At 43.5% G+C, this 25,302-nt stretch overlaps 2 protein-coding genes across 5 annotated transcripts in view; both read right to left on the bottom strand.

Annotated features, from left to right (window-relative positions):
• The window catches only part of LOC142583050 (uncharacterized), a 65,579-nt gene extending 45,936 nt beyond the window's left edge, over positions 1-19,643 (bottom strand). For 3 of the 4 annotated variants that reach the window (XM_075693319.1, XM_075693317.1, XM_075693318.1), the window contains exons 1-9: positions 19,450-19,643; positions 18,945-19,049; positions 18,659-18,805; positions 17,515-17,642; positions 15,284-15,393; positions 14,642-14,797; positions 11,502-11,596; positions 9,120-9,281; positions 7,392-7,545 (exon numbers count right to left, since the gene is read on the bottom strand). In XM_075693319.1, coding sequence (XP_075549434.1) covers positions 7,392-7,545; positions 9,120-9,281; positions 11,502-11,596; positions 14,642-14,797; positions 15,284-15,393; positions 17,515-17,642; positions 18,659-18,805; positions 18,945-19,049; positions 19,450-19,485 — 1,093 coding nt within the window. In that variant the 5' untranslated portion in view covers positions 19,486-19,643. The remainder of the gene's footprint in view (positions 1-7,391; positions 7,546-9,119; positions 9,282-11,501; positions 11,597-14,641; positions 14,798-15,283; positions 15,394-17,514; positions 17,643-18,658; positions 18,806-18,944; positions 19,050-19,449) is intronic. The other variant, XM_075693320.1, reaches the window with a different exon arrangement.
• Positions 19,644-20,439: 796 nt separating this feature from the next.
• SNRPG (small nuclear ribonucleoprotein G) lies at positions 20,440-25,292 on the bottom strand. The gene is made up of 4 exons (XM_075693316.1): positions 25,143-25,292; positions 24,932-24,954; positions 20,664-20,788; positions 20,440-20,592 (listed from the first exon to the last, which is right to left on the bottom strand). Exons 1-4 carry the CDS (start codon positions 25,172-25,174, stop codon positions 20,539-20,541), a joined length of 234 nt encoding a protein of 77 aa, XP_075549431.1. The 5' UTR covers positions 25,175-25,292; the 3' UTR covers positions 20,440-20,538.
• Positions 25,293-25,302: the final 10 nt, after the last annotated feature.

Here is a 25,302-nt window from a genome sequence, read left to right as displayed (position 1 = left end):
TGTTCCCATGCCACATTATTGGCTATAACAATTCAGTCTGGATACTGGGTGCCTGTGTCGAAGTTAAAGGAATTTGTGATCCAGGCAAAGCAGAAAAAAATTCTGTGGCGATTTATTGGTAAATTCAAGAGAAATGCCATTAGCATTACATCGCCTCTTGTTTAGTTCCTGGATCCATGACTGAAACCGTGTTCAACAAATTACAAAGTATTTTAGGGGGCTCACTCAACACACCTCTTGCCTCTCCAAGGAGCAAAATACAACTCTCTCTCTCTCTCTCTCTCTCTCTCTCTCTCTCTCTGTGTGTGTGTGCACATGTACACACACACATACCTATAACATGTGACCGGCTTCCCAACTTCACACACATACACTTTTTTCTACTTTGGCACTACTAATGCTAACACATTAGAGAAATGCAAGCCACCGCTCTCGCTTGCACACCGCACACCTCTTAACAACCGCCTTTGTGCTGCACAAAATGCATGGCATGCCTTCGTTGCAACTCCTTGTGCATCTCCAGCCTCTGCAAGCCCCTCTTCCATCTTTTCACCCCTCCGATACACGAGTCAACTGCGCCGATGTCGGAGGAGTGAAAGGGACACGGGAGAGAAGCCAAATCAGCAACCAAATGTGCTGCTATGCTCTTTTTCCATATTATATTACAGTTCACATTACTTACTTCATGTGTTGATAAAAAGTAGCACTTTAACTTATACTATTAGTACACACTGAAGCAAGCAAATGAGGTTGTGCAAAGCAAATAAAAACATGACGTGCAAGAGGTTCACTTATGCTTTATTTTGCATGAAATTTGTACTTTTAATGCTTCGGTATGGTTTTCTGAAACATAAGGAACACAGCGCTCATTCCAGTAGTGTTGTTTCTGCATTTTATCAATGCCTCACAGAGCTAGCATTACTATACTAAAGTGCTATCTATGGCTGCAATATAATTCTCAGTCATTTTGTTTTTGAAACTGCACCAAGTTTTCATTTCATTATCTCATTCATGCTGTGCAAACTACAGCATGATGCTTACACCTTAGCTCTACCACAGCTAATTAGAACTGCCTCTGTGCCCGTTATCAGTCTTGCAGTGAACAGAAGTGTGGAAAAAGGTACACATTTCGTAGATGATAAAACATGATATGGTTATGCTCAATGGAGTAAACTTTCCTCTAAACCTAAAACTAGTTCCTGCATAGTGTAATGTTTGTGAATAGCATCGCAGCAGCATAGGGTGGCTGATAACTACTGCAGGCAAAACGTTCTTCAAGGTAGTTTGTCTGCCTCGTCGAACAATACACAATGAACTGAATGGACGACGTGATGGAAGCCAAATGGTGAAGAGCCTTGATAGTAATGGTCTCGGTGATAGTGGAGACGGCACTGTGAAACAGAGCAAGAAATTTGTTTTCCCTTGTTTGACACTGGAAAACACAGGGGGCCGACTGTCATATGCTTGAGAACAACAAGCGGTGCATTTGTTAGAACAATAAAAAAAAAGTAAATTAACTAGCGATGCAATGAAGTACACCTCACACATTCAGTGCCGCTGGTTTCTTATCAGCAAGTTGCATTTATTGACTCAAGGCACTGTCATGAGCCATGGATGACACACAGGTAGGCAGGAGAAACCCTACAGACATCAGAAACGGGAATTCTCGATTGGGCAAATTTGTGCCCATTAAGCAAGGAGATAACACAGCTGTGTGTGATACTGAAACTTTAGCTGGCTTAGCTAGGTGGAATGATGCAGCTTAAGGCCTGCCCCTTTCTATAGGACATCGTTGCACACTGTATACCGACTGGCAATGGTTATGATGATTTAATAAAGAGACTACATGCTTCAAGTGCATTCTAATAAGAAAATGTGTTTCTATGCTGCAGTAATCATGCAAAAAGAAACTGATACTGTGAATGTTCTTCATGCAGCAGGTAGAAACATAACAGCACGCCAAATTCTAAAAACGAAGTGAAGCACAACATAAACAATGAATGCATGTGAGATATGCATATACTACACAGCCACAGCTTCTTGCGTTGTTGGTGTAGAGTATTTTCCTGTTCATAACACTATGAAGCAAGTTATGTGATCTATTTAGCTTATGGGAATCATATGGATCTACAGCAGACTTCTTAACTAAGAGATGTTGCAGTGTATCCAAGCAAATGAGCTTATTGCAGTTGCTATCACCAAAAAAATAAAGCTACCCCCAGTTTCACCTTATTGACTGGTGGAATGAATTGCGTACCTACACAAATGCAAATGCGTACTTAACTACACAACCTAACCACACCTTTTTGAAGATGTTGGGATGCTACATTATAAAGCATCAGAGCAAAGCCCCATCACCACCGCATAGAACGAATTCTTTGTCACTCGACAGTTGTCAATACTGGCAACTTATGCTGCTGACATGAAAGCCTGCCTGATGATAAGATAAGCTGGACACGACCATCTCGTCCGAGGATCCGATCACTTCATGGTGGGCAATGGTGTTCACCTGCACCACAACACATCCAAGTTCATGCAAGTGCACATGACAGCAGCCTAATGCGCTTCCACAGTTCTATGTGCTTTTTTTTTTCAGGCCATAAAACAAAATAGAAAGAAAAAACTGAACGGCAATGTTGTGGTAACTTAGAAAGAAATTGGTTAACATTACGTCCCAGATCCATGATTTAAACAACATTCACCATGTTGCAAACTGTTGTTCAGGAGCTCACTCGACTCGCATTTTGCCTCTTCGAGAAGCGACGTGCAACTGACACTGGTTTGGAGCAGGCCACCTTCAGTAATTGCATTATATATACACATATATAGGGAGACCCAAGCTGTTCAACAAAAAAGCAGAAAACACAGCACAAAATAAAATTTTGAGACCTAGTCATTGGTCGTCAGACCTACGACGACTGAACACTAGGACTTACAATTGTATCTGGCATCATGTTCCTTATTTTTTTTTATCTACTTTTTCATTGAACAGCTTGGCTAAGGTTAGCTGGGACAGACAACATACTTATATACACACACACATACATGCACGCATGCACACTCTTCTAAGCTCTCCCATCCCTTCTCTACCTCTACCATATGACCAGCTTCCCACACTTCACACACATACGCTATATTCCACTTTGACACTCCTAACGCTAACACATTAAAACAAACACTTTCACTTTAAGTGTAAAGTACGATTAAGACACTAGTGCCTGCAGAATTCCCACAATAAGCTCTTTAACATCCAGTCTCTCTTGACATCCCATCTACAAAACACATTCTCTCTCTAAATGTTATCTGTCTGCACTACATTTTCTTTTCTTAGCAATACATCATGGATAGAGACCTGCAGCATTTTTTTATGCAGTTTCAAAGTGTCTCGAGCTTGAGAGTTTGCAACTGCCGTCATCATTCTTCCTCAAGATTATTTCCAACGCATTTTGCTCAACTGAGGTGCAATGCACACTGATATTCATTGATGTGCATGCATGGCATCGGGGCACCAACCGCAATTGCTTCTCCAATGGATTTTTTTTCTTTTTCAAGTTGGGGCGTGCCACCCTTACATGGGTGCGGCCCTTATACGAGTGCATATGGTAGATGCACCAGATAATTACATTCACTCATTTGTGATAGGCATCCTTCGGGAACTGTTTTTCGAAATGCAGAGACAGAAGGCACAGCTGCAGCGAGCTTTTGCGAGCTAAGGTTGTGTTGAATTCTTAGGTTGTCACCAAATGCAGCACATCTGGTTGGGTGTTTACAAATTTGCTAACATGCATTTAGTAACAAACAGCACACAGCAATGGGGCAGAAAGCGCAAAGGCCTGACAGCACCAGCTAACACACCACTGTGCACAGTATGAAAGGTGTTTCACACAGCATCACTTGTATAAGACACTGGAAGTGACATCCAAACTATCTGTCCACTTAAAGGGACACTAAAGGTTACCAGAAACTCAAGTTAAAGTGGTAGAGCAATGTTCTAGAACGTCTAAGGCGTCAATATAATCGCGAACAGAGCTTTAGTAACCGAGAAATTGAGGTAAATGCATGACACGATTTGAGACCCCCCAGCGACATTCCGGTACTAGCCCGATGACGAAAGGTCTCCTCATGATTTGTGTTACTAATACTCAACTACTCGTATTAAAAATATCATTTCATTCGATTATAAGCCGGAAAAAATGCTACTTGTCTACGTCTATTCGATTCTAGGAAAAAATAACATTTTGACGTTACCCTTCAGTAATATGGGTGTTCGAAAGGTTTCGTTTTCGCTCGACTCTGCGCCGCGCACGCTTTGAAGTTTCAGTAGTTTCGTTATCGCGTCGTGCTGTGAGGGTTCTGCTCGCGAAACTTTCATTTGGAACAAGCAGCGAGAATGCCACGCCCATGTGATGTCGTGGGAAGCCCTCGTTGCTTTCCCGCTCCGGAGAGCCGGTGTCGAGGCCGCCGTCGTAGTACGCAACGACGCCGGCAGTGCGAGCCCTCAGAAGCAGGTCGCGCTCGTCGGTGCTCAAATCGCTGAAGTTGAGCCCACCATCGCGAGCCAATCTGTCGGTGTCAGGGTCCATTGCGACGAGCGTCGAAGTTAGCGTCATAGAATGAAGTACCAGCTTATGGGCGTCTTGCGCTGGAGTGTGAGGTATAGTAGCGGCGCCTGGTGGCGGTGCGGGAAACGACATCTGGGTCGTGCCAGCTTGGGTCGTATTGAGCCCTGGCTGTGGCGAAGCACGTTTCTAGGCCGAGTTTTGCGTCGATTCGCACATTTTTATGCCCTGTTGCGAGTGCGAAAAGGCTCGTCGCTTCTCATAGACCACGCCGACCACGCTGCGAGCTCGCTGCAGCCTATAGTTTAACGAAAACGGACTCTCCGTGTGCCGTGGGACGTAACGTGGGACGTAATTCGTTTCTCCTTCCGCTAGCCACCATACTCCCGCTTTCGCTCTGCTGTCGGCTCTGTCTTGGCTCTGTTTCTGGCCGCGCGTTCGCGTTTTGCGCAGAAAAGCCGTAGCGCCGTCTGCGGACGCCGTTCTACTCACCGATGGCGCAACGTCACTATGAGACCATGATGTCAGTTCTCCTCGATCGGAGGGCGGGCGATTTGAACTGCGCTAGAGGTACGCGGACGCTTCAGAACGCATTTTCTCTTAAAATAAGTCTCTCCTTGGCACGAAACAAGCGTTTCGAGGTTTCTGGGATGGTATTTCAACAGTCCACGTTGACTTAATAGTAACCTTTAGTGTCCCTTTAACACTCCTTCTGAAGTCAGTCTTTATACGTTTGGAGAACTATGGCCTTTTGCCTCTTCCACTTTGTATCCTGTACTGCAACTTCTTAACCTTCAGCTTTTTGGCACATGTGTTCCGTTCAAACCTTCTGGCTTCTCTTGTTTATCCTCAGCATTAACGTACAACTGCCTCATTCACTATACAGCAGTATGCACCTCAATGGGTGCCATGAAAGCCAATGCAGTTCTCAACGCTTACATTTCGTCAATTTCATGGCAGCGCAGTTGGTCGGGGCATCAGATCTTCAGGGAAAGGTATCAGGTTCAAAACTGACTGCGGTGCTTCCTTTGCTTAAAACTTTTGCAGACATATGAGTGGCAGTCAAATAGTTCCCAGAAAGGTGGTTCGGCGTGCTAATGTTACGACCTATGGCAATGCTTACCTAATCACATTCGAAGTAGGACCTTTGCATGCACACACACTTACTCCACTGCTCCTGCTATTGTTGGAAGTAGCAGTAGAAGGAATATGTCAGAGCTTAGCGGTCGCATTCGCCCTGATGTCCTCCATGGTTGCAAAACGTGTACCCTTGAGGCTAATTTTCAGAGTAGGGAACAACCAAAAGTCACTTGGAGTGAAATCCGGATAGTACGATGGTTGAGAGATGACCGGAATGCTATTCTCGGCAAGAAATTGCTGCACAAGTGATGCATGGCTTGGCACATTATTGTGATGCAGACACCACTTGCCTTGCCACTTGTCCCGTCGTGTCCTTCAAACCACATCAAGCACCCTCTGCAAAACTTGCACGTAGAAATGGCCAGTAGCAGACTGTCCAAGCAGTATGAATGCACTACACCGTCAATGTCAAAGAATGAAATGAGCATCACTTTGACTTTGGATCTGATGATGCGTGATATTTTTTGGTGTGGGAGATGCTGGTGTGTGCCACTCCGATGACTGCTGTTTCGTCACTGGGTCATAGGCTAACACCCAAGACTCATCATTATTGACGATCTGTTGGAGAAAAGTCGGGTCCTGCACACTTGCCTCGAACAGCTCACCAGCAACTGTCATGCGACATTCCATCTTAATACATGTTCGGCTGCCTCGGAAAAAACTTTGCACCAACACGTCTCATCTTCAAATCATTGCGTAAAATGGCATGAATTTATCTGCATGAGGTACTCACTTCTTGCTTTAGCTCCTCAATTATCATTCTTCAATCCCGGCAAACCAATTGTTCCACTTTGGCAATCATCATTAAGTCATTTCGGGATGTCAACAGCCTCCCGCTGTGCTCGTCGTCCTCTAACGTCTCCTGCCCTTTCTTAAACCGCAAAAACCCGTCGTAAACTTCATTTTCTTTTTTAGTGCATTATCAATGTACACTTGGTGCAGGGCCAATAGCGTCTCTAAAGTTTATTTTCCCAATTTGCACATCACCTTTACGTTCGCACGCTGTTCAAACTGCAACATTGCACCGACCGGCCATCGCTCACGTCCATGTGACATAGCACAGTGACTGCATACTGAACCTGTCCAGACCTGCTCTGCCCACGCACGAACATACCCAGCCCCCCACCCAAGCATGTGCAAGCTATCTCATCGCTCGTTCAGTGTCGGTGAAGCAATTCCGGGAACTTTTTGACTGCTCCTCGTATTTTATTCTAGCCACTGCAACATAACGATTACCGCAATGACCGTAATTTTGTAGCAATGCCTTTTTTGATTGTACTCTTTTCTGTGCTTCGCGAGTGGCCAGAGCGATGCTCCGTCCCCATTATAAATGAGATCAGCTGGCTATGGCAAGAGTGGCATAGAATCAGACGGAAGGCATCGCTACAGAATTGTGGCCCAGGGAGCTAACATGGTGATGGCAACATCACGCAGTGGTGCCATGAATGCAGATGAAGTGCCCAACAGCAGCTATCACTGTAAAACCTTTGTCTCAGGAAAACACGTAGAATTAAGACAGAATAAGTCAGGAACAGCCAAACTTCGTCCCAGTTTCTGTAGACGTTATTGAAACAAAAGGCACGTACATCAATTCAGCCACTCTACATGCTACACATGCAACTTAGGAGCCTTCCATTATGAATTAAGGTTTTCCACACGTTCTGGAACAAGAAGTGCTGAGCTGCGACTCACCGAGAGTGCTTAGGAACTTTCTAACAACTGGAAGGATGACTTTTCTTGAGGCTTGAGTGTTGCCTTGGACAAATGTGATGAGGTGGTCTGTAGACATGTGTGAAACCTGAAGATCCAGTGAAGGGTCTCCCACTGCCAAAAGTGTTGACGTCAGCTGTGGCATGCAAGAAATAAGTATGAAATTAACTTGAGCAAGCATCCTTCACACAAAATGCAGCTGAGGTCAATGGAACAAGGTACAGTGAAGTATGAATGAACAATGAAGTATGGAATCAGCTATGAGCATTAGAATAAATGGGGCACACCACAAAACATACCTTATTTTCATTAATATAACCACACATTCACTCTAAACACCGATCGTCTACCCACACTCCCCTACAGAAAGGATGACATAACATCAAGACGAAAAAGTATGCAATCTTATAAACACTCTTCCTGTTATAAACCCTCCTCTTGTAGGGTTTTGCCACTGAAACCAAAGTTGTGGCTAAATCTCAAATATTGCAATGTCATAACCAAGCTCAATTGAGCAAAATAACCATCTGTTATGGCATACCAACAGCAACAGCAGCAGTAGCAGCAGCTAAAAAAACTGCTTGGAGGACTATATACATCGAGCAAGAGCACAAATGAGCAACAAATTAAAGGAATGTGATGATAGCAGCAACTTTCTTTTTCTGGATCATTCATAATGACATTGCACTATGTAATATGCAGGTTTTTCTATAAACAAGCTTTAATTGTTGCTCTCACTTTGTAATATGTGCAGTCAAATGCCCCTAAAGCGAAATGACACGTATACGAGGAATTGCATATGTCCTAGCCTACCTAATTCCTATCTTTCATATGTATTATGAATGCCTCTACAGCAAAGGCCATTAAAACAAATTTGCCTGTGTGAGGAAGGAATTCAAAAAGTTCATGATGGCTATTTGTTGCTTTACAAAGAATCCGTGCATGTAACAGCACCACTACTGACCCGTAGTGCTCATGGGAGCAACAGTCATGGCCACATTAAGGACCAAACATATTCACAAACAGTAATAACAACCTCCCAGCAAAAGAAAGCCAAAAAAAAGGGGGGGGGGCGGGGAGGGGCTGATCTAAATCCACTTTTAGTACTGCCAAATTTTCAGCATTTGTCATCCACTTTATGTTTAAAAAGAGATTGAGAGTATACTTCATTAGTTGCTTCAAGTCTCAAAGCATCATTCAGCTCTCATGAAAGCCACAGGCACAATAGCAGCTACCTATTTTACATGATGAGACATAATGAGGAGTCCATTATGGCATTTTTTAAAAGTGCTGTGGACATATGAGTAACATACTGGCATTTATGATGCAAGGTAAATGAACTGTAATATAAAAAAAGGCGGTGAAATGATCCTTTAGCAACTTAATAATAGAACAATTAAATAAGCTTTCACCAAATATAGAAAACAATGCAGTTAATTCTCACCTTCTTTCTTTGTATTCATGACCAGGCAAAAACTAACAGTACAGTGAGACAAACTTGCATGTAAGTTTCGTGCGAAGCATTAACAGCTGTAGATGCAAGTCCTTGATAATTAAAAGACAGAAAAAGGGCAAATGAGCACTACACATGCAGGGCATGTCTTGTAAGAAGACCGAGGGTCGAAATGCATGCTCGTATGCACGGACCTTCAGTAAAGAACAATGTCTGCTACAAAATGTTACTCGGGTGACCAAGACGAGGCAGGTTACCTGCTGCTTGAGCATAATGTCTGAAGAGAAGACTGCCAGCTGCCTCTGAACCGAATTGCTTTTCTCTTCTACAGCTACGGTGAGGATGATGAGGGCACTGTAGCCGTGCATCTTGCAGAACTTGCCCAGCTCAGCCTCCATTGTGTTCTCCTGACAGATGCTCTGGAGGGGGAGAGATGAAAGGAAAGGATAAACAAGAAGGTTAACCGGAGGATATCTACAGTTGGCTATGCTATACTAAGGAAGGGGAGAAGGGGTGAAAAGATCAAAGCAAAAAAAAAAAAAATGGGGGGGGGGGGAGACAAGAAGGAACTATCTAAAGCTAAAGATAGAGAATAAACATTTATTTGGCAAAACAAGTAGGAAATTTTCCTCTATGAGTGGGGCCCTCAGTCCAGGGCTCCATTACCATGCACGAGTTAGCGAGCCCACTGGATCAGCCGTTGTTGTTCCTGCCAGCTTGTGCTGAGCAGCGCAGACTCCCAAGAGGAAAGGTTAGTGCGTGCGTGCGTGCATGTGTGTGCACGTGCGTGCATGCACAAAGTCTACCAAATCACCACACTATCACACACAATGTCAGTGTCACATACAGAGACATGCAAGATCACATGCTGTAGGAACAAGGGAATCAGATGATACAAAATTAAGATATGTGCACCTGCTGCTCATAAATGGAAAAATGTGTGCGAGAGAGAGAGAGATGGTACCACAGAAGGTATGTTATTTTATAAATAAAGGTGCTTGGGCCATGCCAAGGCAAGTATGTTCAAAACTGAAAAATATATGCTTACAGGCTAGTGCTGGAGGTATGCACAAAGTACATTCGACACTGCAACACACTGGCACCTTGACAAAATAGATTTCTTGATAGTGAAAAACAAGCACTACAAACCAGCACAGTTCAACGTAATACATAGTCTCATCTGTCTCTCTCGCAGAAATTCACAACACACCTAATAGTACACAAAAGATGTACGCATAAAAAACCATAAAGAACATAAAAACTTATCAAATCAAAACAAATCAATCAAATCAAATCAAAACAAATCAAACAAGTGGACAGCACACATTGTCTGTCTGTTGCCACATCAGCATTGTAGTAACATCTCTGAACTTACCCAGACTAGGGATCAGATTGTCTGTAAACCCCATCAATCAATCCATCAATCCTTCACATCAATAGGTTTCATTAGGCTTAATGCCCTATACTTAAGCTGTTAGCTCATGGCAACAAGTCCTCATACATCAATTTATTGGTTACAGTGAAGTGAACGCAAAGCTTGATTTGTTACTTTTTATTTAGATGGGTGAGCTGCATAGCATGAAACAACAAAGGATGCAAGATCAGATTTGTCAGTCAGAGCAAACAATTTTTGGCTTGCTTGATATTCAGATGCAATGTTCTGAACATTTGAACTGCTGAGCATGAAAGAGTGCAGCATTGTGTGTTCTTGCACCATTTTCCCTTCAATCACAAATTATGTTCGACTGTCGATAAATGTGTAAAATTTACATAATTTTATGCCCAGGTGCTGGAGGCTCCATAGAAAGCAAGTCAAGGTGGGTCGAGAATGACTGTGCATTTTACAGAAAGGCACCGTAATTACATGGTAATCATATTTTCATTTATTGCACAGTCAGTAATGCTACATTTCTTCATTAAAAATATTGAATCACCCGCTCGAATTACATGCACAGATTATTTGGTACAAGCATTGCAACAAGGGAAAAATAACTTTTGAAATTACTACCGAAACGCCCCACTTCAAACGTCCCATCAAAGATGGCAGTGCCTTCACCAAAGCAGTCATCTGAAGTGATAAATTTCTCTAGAAAATTAAGTGGGTGTACTTTAGGAAAGCAGAACGTTCAATTTACTCAATGCTTAATGTTCGCTGTCTATTCCTTGCAACCACTGCACAGTAATGGCAAAAATAAGTTGCGTCCACAAACGTGTACGCCGTGACTGACCTGACCTATGCAAGGTCTCTAATATCAATGCACTGCGCAGTGATCCAAGGGGCTGTGACCATCTGCTTGGCTTGGGGTGGTTTCGTTCACGCGGAATCACTGATAATGATGACTCACTGTACCAGGCTGCACAAAGAAACCTAAAAAAGACAACCTCTACACACATACAAGGCTATGCTTCCATGCTATTTTGTTATAATACAGTTCAGCTGTTAAGAGAATGGTTCCAGCATTAGCTGTCGGGGCTAAGATAGCATGGCACATATTCATTGGCAGCTAACCACAGGAACTACTGCGGCTTAGGTAGGCAGCAAATAAGCGAATTTGCTACAACCTGTAAATTGAAACTATGCTTTCCCCACATGGCTTATAACAAGGCTTCACTACTTTCACAATATGCACATCACATACCTTTAGTTCTCCAGGTACCGACGATATCGCTATGCGTTTTGCCGATGAGCAGACAGCCTTGAGGTCCTTGCGAAGGAGCTCATCCAAACACAAGCCTGCAAACATTTTAAGGCACACACTTTGTAACACCGAGGCTTTCACAGAGTAGCTAAGCACAGTGGCAAATGCCCTAAGTGACTATGCAAGATTAATTTAGGACATTCCTTGGCATATTGCGAAACATCCTTCACTGTATTTTGCAGTTCCAACAGTTTCGGGTGCAACGAAATTTTTCTGTGTTGTTTATTTCACTGAAGAACCAAAAATTCTGTGTATATTATTACAGCACATTGAAATGCACCATTCCAGAAAGCTAGAATGCTTTTATTTCAAGCTGACATTGGCGTCAATGACTGTCTTGTGCTGTCATACTGTCTTGTGTTGTGCTTGAAATGGATGTCAAATTAATTTGAAAAAGAACATGGCCCCAGACATTTCGCCACCTGAAGCCTCCTTTCGATATGCTAGCATCTGCTGTCAATTCTCTCACTCACAGTTGTGCACCATTGTCAGGCGACGATATACCCTAGCAACATCAACTCCTTATGAAGTGCACACCCTTGCCACTTAACGCTCTCTAGCAGCTTCTCTCAATTGTGCCTTCCTAGAAGCCAAAGTCCCATGACAACAGTCCAGCACTTCCCCTCACTATTCTCTCTCTCACCCATGGCTTTGCATCAATTCTTTTTTTTTTTTACTGCACTTTCTTAAGCCACGACCAGGCCATCAGTATACCACTAAGTGGTTTTCACCAGCAGCAACTGCAGCGAGATAGTATATATAGAGGGGCATGGAGGTGAAGCAGAGGTAGCTCTAGCTGGTTCACAAGATGCCCATGCAATCCAGAATTTGCACACATGCAAGGACTTATACAGTCAAACCTCGATATAATGTAGTCGTACCTGCAGTGAAAAACATTAAATTGCAAGTTTGGTTAGGTTGAGGCTTGAAAATTTCAGCATTAGAAGTTATTTCAAAGGTTCCCAGAGCATTTCCAGAGGATAGCATCCTGTCAGTAAGCGCTATAAAAAATTATCGAAAGAAGGTTTGGCCATAATTGTGCAATTATGAGTCCCGTTGCGTGTGTTACAGATTGCACTGAGAGCAATGCATCGGCATGACTCACAACATCTAAGAGTTGAATGTGACTCGTCTTGTGGTGCCAGAAACCTTGGGATGCCATAGTTGACCGTGCTTAGTGCCCACAGCCATCATCAGGCGGTGCATACAAATTATTAACAAAAGTGTAAAAAGCATATGGAGATTCGTTCTCCCCAAGAAAAATAAGGTTGCAGTTCTGCCGGAAAGGCGAAGCATTGATAGCGATAGTGAAAAGCAGTGAAGAGACTACACGAAGTACGGCTTGTAGTTTTACTGGCCATGTAAACGGCACTAAACATTCGCTTACTATAACTAAATTTACAAGCATTGTTTCGTGTACACACAGGCAAACATGAACACATCTCACTTGATGACATGAGGCTGTCGCAATGCTGTCGTGATAAGCAGGGTCAGCAACAGGAAGCAAACGCTTCGTGCTGCCTCTTGCTTCACCGCATCTCATAAACTTGAGATTGCATGGCCTGTAATACTAGGTTCACAGGAACACTGTGTGCATCAAGGCACCAGCCATCTCAGCTCGCCCACAATCTTTGCACCTGCAGCAAATTATCTCCAAGATCCGGTGCGTGGCCTACATAAGCACTCAGCCATGCAGACAGCGACGCACGGCCAAGGCCAGGGTAGAGGAGGAGCCACGCACTCACCTGCCCCCTTCCACTTACGATGCCCTAATGCACCCTTCACTCCAAGCTACCCCGTGGCATCTGCAAATTCTTTGCCAACACAACAGATGGCACAGTGGTGTTTCCTGCAATCTGCACTCCTATGTGTGCATGCTTTGAAGAGCCCAATTGTACAGTCTGCACGACGTTGTTTTTTCCACTCAAGCTTTTCACATGAAAGGATGCATGCAAATAATTACTGGTGCCTCGGCTCACATTTTCACAGTGTTTTGCTACAGTGACTAACTACAGAGGCGCCAAGTACTACATGCTTGAAATGGATGATAACTTCGTTAAATTGAAACAGTGTCATAACATTGCTTCGTTAAATGTTAAATCGCAAAAAACAAGAACATGGTTTTCAATAGAACTAAGATAGGTAAATGAAAACAGTTCATAACATCGAAGTTTTACTCTATCATATGGTCTATCAGTCCATCGTAGCACATAAAAAGAGAGCTTTCGATAAGGGGGACGCAAGAATTGGAACCCCCTAACCCTTGGAGCCCCAACACTTGCATCTTCCTAATCTAGAACTCTAACGTCTATCAAACAGGCCCCGTAGACCTCTGAAGTAACACAGGTGTAGCCTTCTGCACCAACTACCTTTGAGAGCACTGACCCAGAACATTTTTTTCAGACAGCGTGTTAATCTGTCAAACATCTAGCGCAGCCCTTGCCTCTCCAGAAAGCAACCTTGTGCAAAACTTCATGACACGTCCAAACTCCATAAAAGAAGATGGTCAAGCTTGTGCTCAAGGTACCGTCAAGGTGAGTGCACTAGTGAGAATTGAAATGTCGCACCAGACTGCACCACCGCACTCCATCTCCACTTGTAGTAGAAGGCCTTCCTTGGTTTAAACACCTCAAGACTAAGGTAAGCTTGAAGGACACAACAGCACAAAAGCTAAAACAGGATAGTTCATTTAATTCATTGTTTCAAACTGACACAAGTTAAGAATGCAAACTACTACGATAATTTTGTCTGCAGGTAGGACTTCACGGAAATGCAAAGCACACTGCAGAGAAGCTACACAAAAAAGCAAGCTTTGCATTGTAGTGAAGCCACTACTAAACACCAAGAATTCAAGATTTCTTCAGCATCAAGCAATGTTAGGAACTCACTTTTGTACCTTGCGCTACTGTTGCATAACCGCTGCAAGTGGTAATCGAAGCTGCAACCAAACGTTCAGCAGGGCAACGTCCCAACCTCTGAGCAACCATGGTAATTTGACGTACAAGTCCGGCCGTCTTTATAGTGTGGAGAGACACCCACTGGCAGAAAAGAATAAGGGCCACATATACCCAGCAACTCACCATCAACATTGGACTTTGCCCTGCACAGCGGCTTGAAGACTTCCTCTTTGTTCAGCTCGGGAAGCAACGCCTGCAATTTGGACACCATTTCCAAGTCCTTGGCTGTTGTTTTCCGTGCAGACTCTGAGAGGCACACCGTGTCCAGAAGGATTGTGCCTAAAAAACAACCCAAGCCCCCTTAATGCAAAGCCACATAGACAGCCTTTGGTACTAGGTAAATGTGCAACCACTGAGCAGATGGCATAGCTTTAGTATTATTAAGGCATTCCTGTTCAGGTGAAAATATCTCGCAAGTTAAATGTTTTAACATGCAATTCATGACTTCAACAGTAAGGTATTTGTGTCTTTTCTCGTTTCTGGTTGTCTTAAATGGTATTTTGTATTATTCTGCGGAAAGCAGCACTGGCATGTACTATCAAGCTCAATATGAGTATTTTTTTTTGTAAATGGGGTGCTAACAGCAATTAAAATGGCATTTAGTTCCACAATTTTCTTTGTTGACACTGACATACTGTCTCGGAGCTTCTTAGGCAATGAGATCCCATTTTGCAACTCACATTCAGAGCGATGGTACATCTTAAAGCAAAAACGTACAAAAGGCAATACTGCTGCTAAAGTGGCCAAGTACAGCGTAATGCTTACCATAAAGCAAGAGAGCAACTTGAGGGCTGAGGAGCTCCGGCTTAGAGTGTAAAACTTTCTCAGCTACCAGAGTGCAGCATGATCCGACCATTTCAACAGTCTTGTCACACCTACGAGTCAATGTGGATGAACATAAAGATTTGCAAATTTAACAAACAAACAGAGATACATGGCACACACCCTTCTGTAGTGCTAAACAAGTAAGCATGGTCACATTCACTGAGGCAGTATACACTTTTCAAAAAGGTTTGAAGGGCTTCTCTGAGATTTTTCAGTCTTTCACTGGTCCCTTTAGGTTATCATCTGTTTTCTTCAACACACGCTAGACAATCTTGTTTTTCAATCACTGCAGGAAAGGTGGTGCTTTTCAGATCAACCGATTAAGCATCAACATGAATTCCAATACCGCACAAATGCCTACAATTTTGAACATTAAATACAGAATAAAATGGATAAAAAACCAGCAGAAACACATGAAAGACTGGATAAAGAAGACGACGGGACTAGTTGGGCAATCCCATACCCCGGCTGTGGCCGCACGTTGCTGTTCGCATGGCTGAGTGCATGCGGCGTTTGCGCAAGCACCGTGTGGCCTGCTGGCAAGTATATTTCGTTATTCAAGATTCCAGCTAGTCCCATCATCTCCGTCGGATCTCTTGCGTGTTTCTACTGGACAGAATCTTTAAAACCCCTTGTGGCAGATATCACAATTCTAGTCCTCAAGCTAGATCACTCAGAGGGGTGGACATTATTTGCATGATAAATTGAAATACATAACCAACTAAATAACAAAATTTCACTAATTCAGTTTGAAATGATAACGTTTTAGCACTAGTTGCAATTTACAAATTGTAGCCACCAAGTTCACAAGGCATATCCTCTTGGAATGAATGCTCAGGATGGCACCAGTCTTGAAGATATTCATTCATAAAGTGCGTGACGAAGTAAATTTGCATTCCAGTTATTTTTGCACTTCAATGTGTAAAACAGCATTTTGTAGAAAAAGTAAGTGGAACAGCGCATTTTTACTGCAACTTCAACAGCGAATGTCTCGAAAGCAGTGCCATCCTCAGAATTCATTCCAAATAGATATGCCCGAGATAACATTTAATTAGTAACATTTGTTAATTAGTCAATTATGTATTACAATTTATGCTGCAAGTAATGTCTGCATCTTCAAGCAATCCAGTTAATTATTAGAATTGTGCTATATGCCACAGGAAATCTTTAAAAAGCCTGTATAGTTGGAAAAAAAAAGCACCTGGCATAATCATAAACACTCAAACATTAGATGCACCAGGATTGCCTGGTTATAAACATTGGGTGACAAATAAATAGAATCAAGCCAAAGGAATTGTTTTGTTATACTGGCCAATGTGACCTGGAATGTCCATTTGTATGCTGCAAATGGCGACTAACACAGTGAAGAGCTTGTTGGTACATGGGCCTTGATTTCTATACCACATGTTAAATGTCATTGATAAACACTTCTGCATAAGTAACACATCCATCTTGGAAACTATGCGGTTTGATAGAAAAGGCGAAACCAATGTTTAGATCAAATGACGTAACTATAAACACAGTGACTAATATTGCCCTACCCTTTAAAGCTGTCACACTTATTCTATCGTTAGAATTAAGCACAAATTACTAATGCCAACAAAGTCTGTAACTCAGCTACAGATAAAAAATATACTTTTTATCATGCTAAGCAGTCTTACGTAGCAAAAGCTTTCAGGTGTGTTCACACCAATATTCTTCCAAAGCACCATTTTAATACATTTCCCTGGAAAGGTCAATTATTAATCAAGAAAATGAAGGCTAAGCTTCCCCATCTTTAATTGCACACAGAAACCTCAGTGCTCATATGTTGATGTATCATGGATTTTGAAGTATTTTCTCACAATTGGGCCACTATGGCACATGAGAAGTTGCTGAATCATTCTAGGTTGAGCCTTTGGTTCTTTTAAATCCCAAATGTGATCCTTAATTATAGACAGGCCCACACAGAGACTAAAAATCAATGACATCAAGGGGTGCTGATGTGGGAACTCCAGGAAAACATCATTACCTGTCTTTCGCTCTGGCATCTTTTCTGGCTTAAGAATCCTTCTCTGAGGCAAATAGCAGCCATTTTTCCACTGCAGAAGCGCAATTTAGTAATACAGTTTTTCATATTTCGCCTCAGTGACTGACCCTTCAAAGGAATGAGTAAAATGACAGATACAAACCTGTGAGATGTTTCCAATCTGTGGTGGTCAATGATCTCCTGAACTGCAGCCTGCAAGTCAGCATCTTCTTTGGGCAAAAGATTGTGATCCACTAGGGTCAGTGACAACTTTGACTTAGAGTGAAGTTTCTGTGAACAAAAAAGAAAGAAAAGGGGGATAGAATAAGACTATATTAAATAACCTTCTTTCCCCAGCAAGTCTTCATTAAACAGATTTTTCACAAACTGTGTTTACTTGGACACTTCACAAGTGCAGCTTTTCAGCAATTATTAAGACGCAGTGCAAAGGAACACCTCCTCTTTTGCTAGGCTGTGAAAGTGCAAGATGGAATTCCAAGCAAAACAGATACTTCAAGGTATTCATGCTGAAGATCGAGTGCAGGGCATTTGTGTAGCGCTGTCACTGTTTTCATTGCCAGCTGGAGCAGATGTTTAGAAAAGGAGTTTATTGCTTCTCGGAATAAAAATCTTTACTTCATACTGAAATTTCTTCGTATCAAAAGTAAACCGAGCACAATGTATATATATATATATATATATATATATATATATATATATATATATATATATATATATATATATATATATATATATATATATATTTAAGGAGTGCTAAAAATGATTTTAAGAAAAGAAAATTGTAAATAACACGTTGCACAATTGAAAACTGATTATATGCTCGTTGCATATCCATCACAAGGAATGCAAGATCGTGGACCTATGTATCTAACCTAAAAAATTATCTTTTCACCGTTCTTTCCCTAACTTTTTTTTTTTTTTTTGAAGAGAAGCTCGAGGTCATTTTCGTCTGCTTCTTTATTACCATTTCTACCTCTAAACTATGTTCCTGCTTGAAACTCAACTTATACTAACCGACACATTTAAAGCCACTATCACTTTCACTTGAGTTCGCTTTCTCGATTCAATGCGTGGGTGGCATATGCATCTACTGAACTACACTCAACTAGCTATAGGAGCGGCACAGCACCACTGAAAAGATGTAGCTCAGTTGTTTGCGACACCTGGCAGAAAGCCAGCCACGCGGAATGCGCGCAGATATCACTTTATGGCGTGGATATGTCATAACGGGAACAGGCGAACGCGAACGACGCCCGCCTCGCAGTGGGCGTGACGACCGGCATTACCTTTAAGTCGATTTCGTCCCGGCAGACCAGGGTGTCGAGAGAAATGTCCACTTGTTCGAAGAAATACGTGATCTCCGTCCGTAGCGTGACGTCCTTCCTCGCAATGTTAAGCACGGGCACGACGAGTAACGTCGCGACCGGCTGAAGCTGAAAGTAAAAACAGGTTTCGTTATGCAGTACACGATATGCGCTACGCTAAACACACCGGAAGAACCACGCGCAGCACACGGCGGTCCGTGTTTTAATCGAGTTATTTGCAGAGTATTTAAAAGAAAACACTTCTTACTTCATGTAGCAGGTACGCAGTGACGATAGCAGCCACGGCGGAATCCAAATCGCAGGCTTCGTTTCCGAGGACGACATGCACTTTAGTGAAAGTGTCGAGCTTTTCCTGGAGAGATTACGAAAGTGAATGTTAGTTCGTGACCCATGAAACACGCACAGACATTTCGCCGCTAAAGCTCGGCGCAATACTAAAATTTAGCCTGACTAGCGACAGCAGGTTTTTAATGCAAAAACAGCGAAGAGGCCGTGGGTAGCTCATGCCTGCCGATCAAACTGGGGCATCGCAAGAGAAGCGGACAGCCGGAGAACGAACTGCGCACATTGAATCGACAAAATATTGGCCCAGTCCGCACTCAGCTATATACTTCAAACAAAACATCTGGGCCAACGCGCCTAGAGAGCGGGACAAATAATACGCGGACGGCATGAAGTTAAATGTGCAAATCAGCCGCGAAACGTAAATACAGCTGATCAAGGAAACGCCACATGCAATCAAGCTAACTTACCAAGTTACGCTTGCTCTCCAAGAGAAACCGATCCATACTGTGGGTCGTAAATGTCAAACTGTATCTAACCAAAGGGGGGGAAAAGCAAAAGAGAGCCTTAACATGAGCCTAACATCCGCATCATCATTGCGAAAAGGTGAAGAGTCAACTCGCGGCCATTTCCGAATGGAGCAATGCAGCGCGAAACATCGGCCGCGCTAAATACAACCGCTAGTTGTAACGCTGCGCCGCAGCCCGTTGGTAACATAACCACAAACTGATATTCATAATTTAAGCCAAACAGGCATAAAATGTTAGCCAGTTTTCTAAATGGCGATGTACTTTGCGCTCAATAAGTATTGAAGTTCTCTAAAAGTGCAGAAGGTTGGGAACTATTTCTTTACGCCACAGCACAGGGTATCGGTAGTCGCTTTGAATAGAAGCGCGGCAACCAGAGCTGCACCGTTGAAAGCGCGGGCTGGGCCGCTGCCGATGCTCCAGAAGAGCTCAAATTTGACGCAAAAGTCCGCTGTTTCTAAGGCGTACCTTTCAATTCTCAAGAATAAAACAATCGCACTCATGATTCGTATAAATCGTGGTCAGTCGGGCAACGTTTTCTAGTAACACGGTTCTAGTCTACCATACGTTGTACGCATTATCATATTCTAGTGCACTCGTACAACGGCTTTTTTAAAAACCATTTTCAGCGATTACCTTTGAAAGATAGCTTAACAATTAGCAAAGGAATCGCATGCCATGTTCTAAGTGCGACGTTTGTTATGTCCACGCTTTTACAGACCATACACTAGCACTTGTGCCTTCACACTACTGCTTCAACGTTTAACTGCTTTAACTCTCTCTTTCACTCCCCTCCCCACGTGTAGGGTAGCAAACTGGACTCAGTCTGGTTAACCTCCCTGCCTTTCCTTTCCCCCCCCCCTCTCTCTCTGCTTCAGGCCACCTTATTATAGGCTGTGTACAGACCGAATCGAAAGGAAGGTCACACAAATGTCAGTTTTACGGCACGTTTATTGACAAGGTAATGCAACAATGTGAATGACAAGAATACGATGGGAATGCATGGCTGCAAGAAGTCCCAGGTCCATGGTGTCAGCCTATTCTGTCTTGACTTTCAAGGAGGACGATGCTGTTTCCCCTGACAACCTGCAAAAATTGAACAATGCAGGCCACTTGTTAGAATCAAAGCCAAAACTCTGCGCAATTGGAATACATACCACCATGCCAATGTTGTGCTTCTCTCCTCCCTTTGTTTCCTCAACAGTCTCATCGAGGACGAGGTTCATGAACGGATCAAAACCACGCAGGATTCCGGTGACGACACGGCTGCCATTGAGCCTCACTACAGGTGAAAAACGAACAATGTCCTTGACACCCAAATTCATTTACTTGATAAAAATACTATGCTAGTTCACGAATTTATTATAGACAGTTTCTGAAGAACATAATGTCTGTCTGTTCTTTATAACCCAACAAACAGTGGCAGAATGGGACTAAGACGGGACAAACAGATGACAGGGGCACTGACTTCGTAAATGAGTAACCCCACCCCTCCCACATGGCCAGGATCCCCCCCTTACGAATGTAAGCATTTCTTCACGTGGGTGCTTTTTACTTCGAGATTTTTTGCCTATATCTTTCACCAACACACAATAAACTTTAGGTGGAGGACAGCACCTACGTCGTCCGCTTGTCTTGCTCTCATTCTTGCATAGTTTACCATGTCATGTCGTCATATCAACAAGTCTGGTTAACAACCATTCTGAAAACATTAGTTTAGCAAGGTAAAAGGGCAGAGGGACTTCCACACCTAGTAGTAGGCTGCAATGGCACAAAGCAAAATAAAGGAAAAATAATGTAATCAAGGGGTTCAATGTCCTAAACAATCAATCTGGTTATAAGAGCCAGCCGAATAAATTTTACCGTCCTGGAGTGCTCCCACATGCACTCACAAAATTGAAAAGGAGTATTTTTGCATTCTGCCAGACTCGAATGTGGCCGCTGCAGCTTACATCAGCAAAGAGTTGCGACCTAACTGTATTAAACACTGACACAGCATACCTCTTAAAGGTATCAAGACTCCAATAAATACAAAGATAAAAATTCTGGTGGAACCTATTTCAAGATGAATGTAGACGTTAATATGATTAGCACTGAAGAAACGGAGTGACGCAGCGTACTGCCAATGCCAAAACATGTCATGCATGAGGCATATATGCCACCGAGCACCTCTCGCGCACTTTCCACTAGACATGCTACGCTATCAAGCGGCTGCATCGCAAAGTCTGCATGTGGCATGTATGAATGCAGACAAGATTGTCAATCTATACGACACAGGTTTTATTCCATCCAGCACTGGATAAATTTCAAAGGACGTTTTTGTAACTGAACAGCAGCACATGCCCAGTCATCCACATTGGTTCAAATCCATTCCCTCAGCACAGAAGCCCAACGCTCTACCCACTAGACCATGGTGACGACACCAGTGACAAAAATTATCAGGAAACCGGTTAGAGATACCGATACATAGACAACTACCAGAACATGAATGAAGCGTCCTAAGAATGCTAATCGCATTAACAGAAAACAACTGAAGTTTGAAACCTGTACTTCCACTGTAGGCGAGAAATAGAGGTCTTGAGGCCAATTTGAACTGTGGCTTACACATCCCAAATGCATGTTTTATTCATAGTTACTACATGGCTCATGTACAAATCAACAGTTTTCGCTTGTCCACACACATACTACCCTTTACAGAATACTGTGTTACGGGAGCAAAATGTGAGCAGCCAGGTTGGCGACGTAGAATTTATTTAACCGGAGAAGACACAGAGTTATTATTGCAGTAACCAACTACTTGGCTGCTCAGGTAAAGCACCGGCAGCCACGTAATCTCGATGTTCAATTCCTATCCTCCACTGATGAGAACACCCATGCACACATAAAATTTCTAATGCATTTTAACTTGTTGGACAAACGTCACAGGCTGTCGCTACCAGTGTTGTTATTGCTAAAGCGCCTCCAACCACATCCAATTTGGTCGGCAGAAATGTGTATGGAGGGGGCTTTACTTACTGCCACCCACACCTCCGGTAACCCACTACCCTATAAAGGGTAATACACATGTGGACAAATGAAAGCTCTCTAAACTGTCTTGAATATTTGCCAATCATGTACAGGTAATAGCATGAGGGCACTTACAAAAATAAGAGCAACAATTGACATGGAGTTCACTAGTCAACTGGTTTGGTGGTCAAAGATAATTTGGGAGTTGGAGAACAATTTGAAGACAATCGCCATAGAGAAAAAGCGAAATAATATGTCGGCCAAGAAGCCAGAAGAATCAGCTACTTCAATTCCTGGCAGTTTATTGGACTGGAAAAAGTAGGCAGCCAAGTTCCACGAAATGCCTACAAAGCAAGGCACATCATTACAATGAGTCTCCGGTTTTCCCTTAATTTGTACATCAATTATCCAGTTTGTTGTCATGATTAGACAATTTCTCATACAAAAACACTTATGTGGTTTAGTGGGCAATGTTTCCCATTTTTCTCTGTTTTCATGTCCATGGCATTGTATAAATCAGAGACTATCTTTTGTAGAGTGCAAGAGGCGCACTCTCAGAGCCAGTAACGGTGGGCTCAGTTGCTGGTCAGTGAAAACGTATGCGTAGAGGGGCGGTCATGCTCACATCTGTCAAGGTAATCGACCATGCAGCCTTTCTGTGATGTCGTCCATGCATCCACCGACAGGGACACCCCAAGCAGTAGTGAACAAGCACTGTCGGCATCACCTGGTGGCATGTCTATTTATACAGGTGTCACCATGATTAGATGGGGATTGTACAAGGGGTTCTTCGACTGTTCACTTCTCTTTCTTTCCATGTTGTCGGCCGAAAACATGGAAGCTCCTACCGGGTTCCATCCCTGGCTGGAACCCGGTAGGAGCCAATATAGTAGGAGCCAATATAGCGAGCGCCCGGCCCAACCATCAATCACCTGCTACAGCTGCGGGTTCAGGTATCACATCGCAAATTCCCCGACCTGTCCAGCTCGAGATGCAGTTTTTTTCAACTGTGGAAAATGGCAGCACAGAATCCGTGCGCCGCTCCACTGCACTGGCATCAAGAAACAACATCGTCGGAACGCAAGACACCAACGCTTGAGAGACGCCTACAGTCCTCAGTGTCTCGTGTACAGGGGCCCCTACGAGTGCCAAACATCCCGAGGAGACGCATTCGGGTGCCCACTTGACCACGCCTAGTCCTCCGACACCATTTCTTCTGAGCCTTGCTCCTATGAGGCCTACCCCAATGCCTATGTCCGTGAAACATACTATTTCGATGTCTACTTCTCCGAAGAATACTTCTATGTATACGCCTCCATTACTTGCTTCGAGGCACATTCCCCAAACATGTTCTCTCGAGAGGGGAGAAAAGGCGACGCAGTTCACTTCACTGCCGGACTTGTCAGGCAACAGGTCAACTGTGCCAGATGTGGCTCCTGTGGACTTGTACAGTGCCGGACGTCTATGGATGCCATGCGCTCGCGTACGATGCAGCCTTCTGAGACAACGGGCTCATGCACTCATATCCCATGCTACTGCCGATGGACAGCGGTCCACAGTGTCCACATTATGTGAATCACAGGACGCTGCTACTACTTGTTCACCACTTCGAGCGTCAGCTAGAAGTCGACGAACCAGTGGGGCCTGGGGTTTTCAACTTGCGAATGTGTGAACACTTGCAGTTTGTGCAGAGGACTTGGATGGATGGGCAAAAAGACGCCGGAAGGCTTGAAATCTGTTTGGACACCACATTACTTGATCATACTGTGTACTTTTTTTGTGTGTGATGTGTACTTTCTTTGTAGTGTATACAAGGTTGCCGTGTTGTGTGAAGCTACCATTTACATTTATGTTCTTTTCAAGTGGGGGATGATGTGATGTCGTTCATGCATCCACCGACAGGGACGCCCCAAGCAGCAGTGAACAAGCACTGTTGGCGTCACCTGGTGGCATGCCTATTTATACAGGTGCCACCGTGATTAAATAGTAGATGGTACGACGGGTTCTTCCACTGTTCACTTGTCTTTCCTTCCACGTTGTCGGCAGACAGCCTGCGAGGCGATCCCCCCTTTTTCTATGGCGGCACCTCCGCCGCCGCCCGGGCCACCGTTGAGGACATAACACTTTCCACAACTTAAAGCTGCGCAGTAAGAATTACTCAACCCAAACACACCATCATCATTTAAAAAAACGTGGAGAATTAGTAATTAGAAACCCCCATTTGATTTTGATCTCAATAATGCAATTTGTTCTCACCGACTGGAGTCTTGTGCCAAACAAAGTTAATTTATGCATTAATACCAGGCAACAAATGAAGTTACAGTGTGGCAAACCATTTGCACAGTGGGATGTCACAAGGCGTATGCCTGTAGTGACAGAACGAACGCTTTACAAGACACGACGAAGTTAGTGAACTTACATGACAACTTCTTGTCCATGTACCTGAAATGAAAAAGAAAGTTAGCATAGAAAATTAAATCAAAACTCACGCATAAACTAGACAATATATGAACAGCCTAGGTCAAATTAGCAGAACAATAAGCGCGTATCGCTGAACGCGATCTCTTGCTGCGGCTTTCCACGGACACGTTTAGCCGTCGGTGCAGTTATAAATGACAGATGTAACTTACTTCTTCAGCTCTGGAGGATGCGCCTTGCTCATTTTGGTTTACTGTGTCAGGAATGACTACACGAAAACGTTTGCAGCCGGCGAATTTAACAACCACGCAGTCACGTTGACAACGCAAGGCGAGCGTTTACCCACGGTGACTAGCATAAAACCGCGGTGTC

Source organism: Dermacentor variabilis, chromosome 5 (genome assembly GCF_050947875.1).
Source record: "Dermacentor variabilis isolate Ectoservices chromosome 5, ASM5094787v1, whole genome shotgun sequence".
Taxonomy (NCBI): domain Eukaryota; kingdom Metazoa; phylum Arthropoda; class Arachnida; order Ixodida; family Ixodidae; genus Dermacentor; species Dermacentor variabilis.
The sequence above is the reverse complement of the archived record's forward strand: the minus strand, read 5'-3'. Positions and strand labels throughout refer to the sequence as shown.

What these genes read in the sequence shown, in the direction of transcription:
- SNRPG (XM_075693316.1), bottom strand. Translation starts at nt 25,174, where the DNA reads ATGAGCAAGGCGCATCCTCCAGAGCTGAAGAA. An exon ending in CATCCTCCAGAGCTGAAGAA is followed by an intron (nt 24,955 to 25,142) that starts GTAAGTTACATC and finishes TTTTCATTTCAG; the next exon opens with GTACATGGACAAGAAGTTGT. An exon ending in CATGGACAAGAAGTTGTCAT is followed by an intron (nt 20,789 to 24,931) that starts GTAAGTTCACTA and finishes TTTCACCTGTAG; the next exon opens with TGAGGCTCAATGGCAGCCGT.